Genomic DNA, 7321 nt, shown 5'->3' with positions numbered 1-7321 from the left:
ACGAGCACCGTTCAAAACTGGCGCCCGGTTAATCGTTGACCAAACAGAAGTTTATATCTAGTTTAAATGATGGACGGTGCACTCCCATTGGTTGAAGCCGTCTCGAAGGCGGGGTTTTCTGACACTGGCCAATAGAAAGGCTGAATGTTATATCGACAATCATTCGCTCCACCCCTCGTCCCCACAAGACGCCGGCGCCGAGAAGCCCACAGGCGTGCCAGGGCCAGCCAGGGCGCGGGCAAAGCCCCGGCTGATCGCCGTCCAATGAGGACGCAGCATCCACGCCTGGGGCGGGGCCTGGTGCGTTTTCGGATCCGAGGCGCGGGATTCAGGAAGATGGCCGCTGGGCGGTGGTCGCTGCGTTCCCACAAGGCAAAACCTCTCCGCTGTGACTCGTATGATACCGCTAAGGAGGCGACCGACGAAGCTTCTTTAGCTTCCATGGAGTGGGACACGCAGGTGGTGGACGGGTCCTCGCCGCTCGGGCCTGCGGGCCGGGGGTCGGAGGAGCCGGCCGCCGGCCCGCGGATGCCTGCGTGGCTGCGGCCCGAGAGGTGCGCCGTGTTCCAGTGCGCGCAGTGCTACGCGGTGCTCGCCGACTCGGTGCACCTCGCCTGGGACCTGTCGCGGTCCCTCGGGGCCGTGGCCTTCTCCAGTGAGTGGGGCTGGGGGCCGCCAGAGGTTTGCTGTTCATTGCTGTGGCCGTGTCTACTCTGTCCAGGAGGCAGATGTGTATCTGTCTATCTATCTATTTATTTATTTATTTCCCCCTGTTCGAGGCCCTCGGAGGTAGCGATTCTGACCAGCGTTTACCTTCCTAGGAGTCACCAACAACGTGGTTTTGGAAAAGCCGTTGCTAGTGGGTATCGAAGGGGCGCTGAAACTGAGGTAGGTGCCCATTGTGGCGGCCCCGCCCCCCGGCTTCCTGACTGGAGGAGGCTGAGCGGTGCGGAGTTGACACTTGCCTGGAAAAGTTTGTTTCTTGGCTACAGGCAAAGTGTGGGCTGGGCCCGCAGTATCCGTTCAGGATATGAGGCTGCTTGTACCCAGTCGTGGGAACATTGCATTACTGTGTGAGACTGGAGATCTTTCTAGGGCTACCTGTCCCTAAGTGGCATGCACGTGTGAAATGCAAGGAAAATGGAGACCGCAAGCTAAGCACTTACAGTCAGAACAGCTGACTGCTACATGCCATCATTTGCTTTTAACATGGAGTGGACAATGAACTGGTTGGGCGGTGGAATTCAGTCACCCCAGAAACTGGGAGGGGAACACAGGCTGAATGTTTGTACTTCAGTACTGCGTAATCAGCCTTGTACCTGGCTGGACTGTGATTCACAGATAGTGATAAAATACTCAGTGAATTTGGGTTATATATTTTCTACATCGTGACTGTCAGCTTTCACGCAAGACAGTTCATTTGGACCAGTTCAGTTCAAGTGTAGGGGTTGCTAATTGCTTTAATCCCAGGAGAATTTTGGAATATAGCAAACTCAGCATAGTGGCATCCTTGCTGTTGTCCAGTGCTCCTTGGAAAGATGAGAATAATGTATCTAGCCTTGAGCTGTCCAGTAAGGTCATTGGTAGGTACTGTATCTGTTAAAGTGTAAGCCATTCAAATTGGGAATGATGCTGCGAGTGCAGATAACACACCACATTTGAAAGAGCTGGTATAGAAAATTATCTATTGAATCACCTAAAATATTTTAAAACTGATTTTTCCCTGTTTCCAGTTTGTTTTTTTTTTTTAATTTTTGAAAATGATTGGGTGGGTTTAGACAGCAGGTAAAGTGCCTGTTTCCCAGTGTGAAGCCACTGGCTTTCACTCCCAGCTCTGTTTCCTGGCCAGCTTTTTGTTAATGTGACCCTGGGAGGAAGCAGATGATAGCTGCAGTACTTGGGTCACAACTTCAGCCTGGCCCAGCCCCAGCTGTTGGCAGGCACTTGAGGAGTGAACCAATGGGAGAAATCTGCTTGTCCCACTGCATTTCAGACAAGTAAAATAAATAATAAGGCATGTGAAAGTAATGACATACATCTCATGTCCTATTCCTGTAGGATAATACTATTCTAGATGGTTTGTAAAATGTTGGCAAGAAAAGTCTCAACTGTTTATTTGTAGACTAGAAAAAGCTGTGGGAGGCCCAGATAGCTCAGTGGCTAAATCTTCACCTTGTACATGCTGGGATCTCATATGGGTGACATTTTTTTTCCCAAGTTGTTCCATTTCCCATCCAGCTCCCTGCTTGTGGTCTGGGAAAGCAGAATGGCTCAATGCCTTGGGACCCTGCACTCCCATGGGACACCAGGAGGTGGCTGCTGGCTGCAGATCGGTTCAGCTCTGACTGTTGTGGCCACTTCGGGAGTGAACCAGCAGATGGAAGATCTTTCTCTGTCTCTCCTTCTCACTATACATCTGCCTTTCCAATTAAAAAAAAAAAAAAGCTATAGGACCTGTGTAGTGTTATGAAATGGTACTTTAGCGCTTTTTTCTCTTTTTTGGGGGGGTTGGTAAGATTTTATATTTACTTGGGAATCAAAGTTACAGGAGGTGGGGGAGACAAAGAGATCTTCCATCCACATAGAAGTCAGAAACTTCCTCTGGGTCTCCCAACTTGGTGCAGGGGCCCAAGGATTTGGGTCAGCCTCCACCACTTTTGCAGACCATAAGCAGGAAATCAGATTGGAAGCCAGGACTCAAACCAGTGCAGAATATGGGGAAATTGGCAGCATAGTCAGCATCTTTAACTGTTGTGCCACAGCGCCAACCCCTCACCTGTCTTAGGTGACAGCAGTGTCCCATGAGACTAGTTAACTATTACACATCCACTAAGAATGTTTCTTACTCATATTCTGTTTTATTTCCCTTAGTATTTACAACCTTTTGTTCTGTAATTCCTGTGGGATTCCCATTGGTTTCCATCTCTATTCTACATATGCTGCCCTGGCTGCCCTGAGAGGTCATTTCTGCCTTTCCAGTGACAAAATGGTGTGGTAAGTAACTGTGTGTATCCAAGAAGATGCTAAAGCCAGCCACTGTGTCTTAAAGTTGGGGTCATCCCTTGCATTGCAAACATTGCATATCTGAATGCTGATTTGGAACCCTGCTACTCTGCTTCTGATCCAGTTGCCTGCTAATGTGTCTAGGACAAATAATTTTTTTTAAGGTAGCAGGTGAACCAAAAATGCCCTTGAGAACACAATTCATTTATGTATCTTCTAGTCATAACATGGATTAATAGTCATACTAAGGAATAATTCAGCGTATACTGTTTTATTGGAAAATTTCTGGAAGGTAAGCTTTTACTTGTAAAAGCTTTTATACATTTTTTTCTTTTTGTTTTACAGACTTATTTCTTATTCTTGAAAGTCAGAATTACACAGAAAGGGCCAAAGTGGCAAAATCCTCACTTGCAACTGCCAGGATCCTATGTGGACACTGGGTCATATCCCAGCTTCCCCACTTCGCATTCAACTCCCTCCTTGTGACCTGGGAAAACAGTGGAGGACGGCCCAAAGCCTTGGGCCCCTGTACCCATGTGGGAGACGCAGAAGAAGCTCCTGGCTCCTGACTCCAGCAGTTGTGGCCTCTTGTAGAGTGAACTAGGCAACAGACAAAAGATCTTTGTTTCTCCTGCTCTCTGTAAATCTGCCATTCCAATAAAAATAAATAAATCTTAAAGAAAGAAAAAAGAGGGAGAGACAGAGAGAGCGTCCTTCTGCTGGCTCACTCCATGATAGCCAAAGTTGTGTCTATCAGGAGCCTGGAGCTTCCTGTAGGTCTTCCATGTGACTGCAGGGGTCCAAGGAGTTGCACTATCTTCTGCTGCTTTCCCAGGCCATAAGTAGAGAGCTAGGTCAGAAGTGGAGCAGCCGGGACACCAATTGGTACCCACAGGGGATGGCAGAGCCACAGGGTGGTAGAATAGACTGCTGTGCCACCACACCAGACCCTTCATTGCATATTTCTAACAGCAAGTACATACTTGACTTGGAGTGATATTTTATTTTTAATTTCAAAAATTTTGTTTATAGCTAAGTTTAAAGAGGAAAAAAGAAATCTTTAAATGTATGTTACTATTTTGGAAACAGATAGCCCAAAAGAGCTGTAACTTGAGTTCTTGTTAGTGGAATAAACTCGAATTTCTTAATCTTTAAAATGAGTCAGGGAAGATTCTGTGCCCAATAAATAAACTGACTCACTGGTTCTCAGTACAGGGTGGGGCTGGCCGGCACGCCATGTGTCTCTTAGCACCTCAGCTGAGACAGGGTTCAGGGTCAGCATCTCTGTGGCTCTTGTGGCCTTTCCTTGTGGGCAGTTGGGCTCCTTGAGCGATAGTTACTGTAACCCCAACAAAAAAGAGGATATTGGGGGTGGCATTGTGGTGTAACAAGTGAAGCCTCCACTCCAATGCCAGCATCCCATATAGACGCTGGTTTGAGTCCTGGCTACTCTACTTCCAATCCAGGTCCCTTCTTATGGCTAGGGAAAGTGGTGGAGGATGGCCCCAAGTCCATGGTCCCCTGCAATCACATGGGAGAACAGGAAGAAGCTCCAGGCACCGGGCCTGTTCCAGCCCTGACCATTGCAGTCATTTGGGGAGTGGACCACAGCAGACAGAAGCATTGATATTTCTTGTTTCCTGTCTAGCTATCTCCTGAAAACAAAAGCCATAGTGGATGCATCTGAGATGGATTTTCACAATATGCCCTTGGCAGAGAAGATTGCAGAGGTAAATTTCAGCATGGTTGTAGAACTCCTTTAACACATGAGCCATGTTGTTAGGTAAGTTGGAGTGCTGGATATGTGTGTAAGCACTACATTCCTGCTTCCTCCGCTGTGCTAGGAGAGAGCATCACCCTTTTGGACCAAGTTTTGCTATTTGTCTCTCAGAAAAGTGGTAAGACAGTTTAAATGGGCTTTGGAATTGGTAGATGTTTTGGAGTTTAATAAAACAGCTTGTTTTGAATAGCTTGCTCATTCATTCTGGTGAAATGCCTTAACCTTCCTCAGAAGAACAAATTGTTGGTTTTGTGCTTAGAGGTATTCATCATTTGCTAATTACACATCAGTAACCAGTGACATTTCATTTTTCAGTAGGAGTAATGTTAAGGAAAGATAACAATTATTTAAAAGCTTATTTTTTTTCAAAGCTCATTATACTTTTGAGGCCATGTTTCAAGCCAGGAGTAGGCAACTTTTCCTGTAAAGGGCCAGATAACAAATATTTTAAGCTTTTTGACCAATGTTCTGAATTACCCTACTGTGCCACTCTAGTGCAAGAGCAGCCACAGGTAATCCATAAACTAATGGGCATGGCTGGGTCCAGCCCAATAGCCTAGTAGCAAATCCTTGCATTGCATGTCCGGGATCCCATATGGGCGCCGGTTCATGACCTGGCTGCTCCGCTTCCCTTCCAGCTCCCTGCCTGTGGCCTGGGAAAGCAGTCCAGGGCAGCCCAAAGCCTTGGGACCCTGCACCTGTGTGGGAGGCTTGGAGGAATCTCCTGGCTCTGGATCAGTTTAGTTTTGGCCACTGCAGCCACTGGGGAATGAACCAGCAGACAAAAAAGCATTCTCTTTCTCTATCTGCCTTTCCACTTAAAAAAAAATAGGCTTGGCACTTGGTTCACTAAAATGGGCAACAGGCCGTTTGAACAGGTTGGGCTTGAACACCCTGTTACTGGCTGGCTTGGATCATGGGAAGTCCATCCTAGGAGAGGCTAAAGCAGGAGTGGCACTCCATGAGACTGTCCCTGCCACCCAGCTTGGGAGCAGAAGCGTAGGGATTCTGCCTGGGAAGGAGGCACACTGAAAGCCGAGAACCCAGGCGTGCTCTGCACAGAAACAGCATGGGGAAGTAGGTCTAAGGGCCGCCCATAGGAACTCTGCAATAGTGTTTTTCCTTTGACTTAATGTTGAGTCTTTTGAAACTTTCGAATTTTTTTTTTTTAAAAAGATTTATTTTTATTGGAGAGTCATATATACAGAGAGGAGGAAAGACAGAGAGGAAGATCTTCCATCCAATGATTCACTCCCCAGATGGCTGCAATGGCCAGGTCTCCGACGCGGGTGCAGAGTCCCAAGGTTTTGGGTCATTCTCGACTGCTTTCCCAGGCCACAAGCAGGGAGCTAGATGGGAAGTGGGGCCGTGGGGCATAGAACTAGTGCCCATATGGGATCCTGGGCATGTGAGACGAGGACTTTAGCTGCTAAGCTCTCCGCCAGGCCCAGATTATTACTCTTTCTTTTTTTTAAGATTTATTTATTTTTCTTGGAAAGTCAGATATACAGAGAGGAGGAGAGACAGAGTAAGATCTTCTGTCTAAAGATTCACTCCCTAAGCGACCACAAAGCCTCGAGCTGTGCCAGTGTGAAGCCAGGAACCAGGAACCAGGAACCTCTTCTGGGTCTCCCATGCAGGTGCAGGGTCTAAAAGCTTTGTACCATCCTCTACTGCTTTCCCAGGCTACAAACAGGGAGTGGCTAGGAAGCACGGGTGTCAGGATTAGAACCAGTGCCCGTATGGGATCCTGGCATGTGCTATATGATAACTTCAGCTGCTAGGCTAATGTGCTAAGCCCTAACCTTTGTTTTTATTGGAAAGGCGTATTTATAGAGAAGGAGACAGAGATCTTCCACAGCCAGGAGCTTTATCCAGGTCTCTCACCTGGGTGCAAAGTCCCAAGATTTGGGCCTTACCCTGCTGCTTCTGTTTCCACAGCTTTTTGCTGCCACTTGTTCACAAGATTGGCAATGCTCAGGAACCACTGGACTCCTTTCGCATCTAAGTCTATGTGGGGATCTCCCTGCACACTATGTTGTATAACATTCTTTCACTGACCAAAGAAATGTGTTTTTATCATTAGAGGTAACTTAATGTTTTCTTACATCAGCTGACTGACTTGAGCTAAGGTACCCTAATGCATTTGTCTTCCCAGCTGAAAGAGAAGATCATGCTGACACACAGTCGCTTACATTCCCTAGTGAAGACCCTGCAGCAGGCGGCTCCTGAACAGAGCAAGAGCAGGACCAACACAGAACCAAGATTTGGGAATGGGGTCTAGGCCCCCTACGGTCTTCAGCCACCAGTGCCATCTGGTCAGTTCTGAGGAACCACTGGGGCAGGATGTGCTGTGTGCCTGTAAGCTGATGTTCTGAGTGACTTCTGTAGCTGAAAGACTAAAGCCTTCTATGTATATTCCGTGGCCATTTGTTTTAAGAACCTAGCCAATTTCCTATCAATTTCGTGATACTTAGCTCTGAAAACATCTTGCTTTGTTATTTAGGAATTAGAAAACAATATCTCATGTGTCCCCTT

At 47.3% G+C, this 7321-nt stretch overlaps 1 protein-coding gene across 1 annotated transcript; it reads left to right on the top strand.

Annotated features, from left to right (window-relative positions):
* The first annotated feature begins 336 nt into the window (after nt 1–336).
* LOC121168186 (protein Mis18-beta-like) lies at nt 337–7321 on the top strand. The gene is made up of 5 exons (XM_040998066.1): nt 337–655; nt 822–888; nt 2872–2994; nt 4652–4733; nt 6942–7321. Exons 1-5 carry the CDS (start codon nt 337–339, stop codon nt 7065–7067), a joined length of 717 nt encoding a protein of 238 aa, XP_040854000.1. The 3' UTR covers nt 7068–7321.

Source organism: Ochotona curzoniae, unplaced genomic scaffold, assembly GCF_017591425.1.
Source record: "Ochotona curzoniae isolate NIBS_2020 unplaced genomic scaffold, NIBS_Ocur_1.0 patch75, whole genome shotgun sequence".
Classification (NCBI taxonomy): Eukaryota; Metazoa; Chordata; class Mammalia; order Lagomorpha; family Ochotonidae; genus Ochotona; species Ochotona curzoniae.
Note: the sequence above shows the minus strand (reverse complement) of the source record. Positions and strands in the feature narration are given on the sequence as shown.

What these genes read in the sequence shown, in the direction of transcription:
- LOC121168186 (XM_040998066.1), top strand. Translation starts at nt 337, where the DNA reads ATGGCCGCTGGGCGGTGGTCGCTGCGTTCCCACAAGGCAAAACCTCTC. An exon ending in CGGGGCCGTGGCCTTCTCCA is followed by an intron (nt 656 to 821) that starts GTGAGTGGGGCT and finishes TTACCTTCCTAG; the next exon opens with GAGTCACCAACAACGTGGTT. An exon ending in TGGCAGAGAAGATTGCAGAG is followed by an intron (nt 4,734 to 6,941) that starts GTAAATTTCAGC and finishes TTGTCTTCCCAG; the next exon opens with CTGAAAGAGAAGATCATGCT.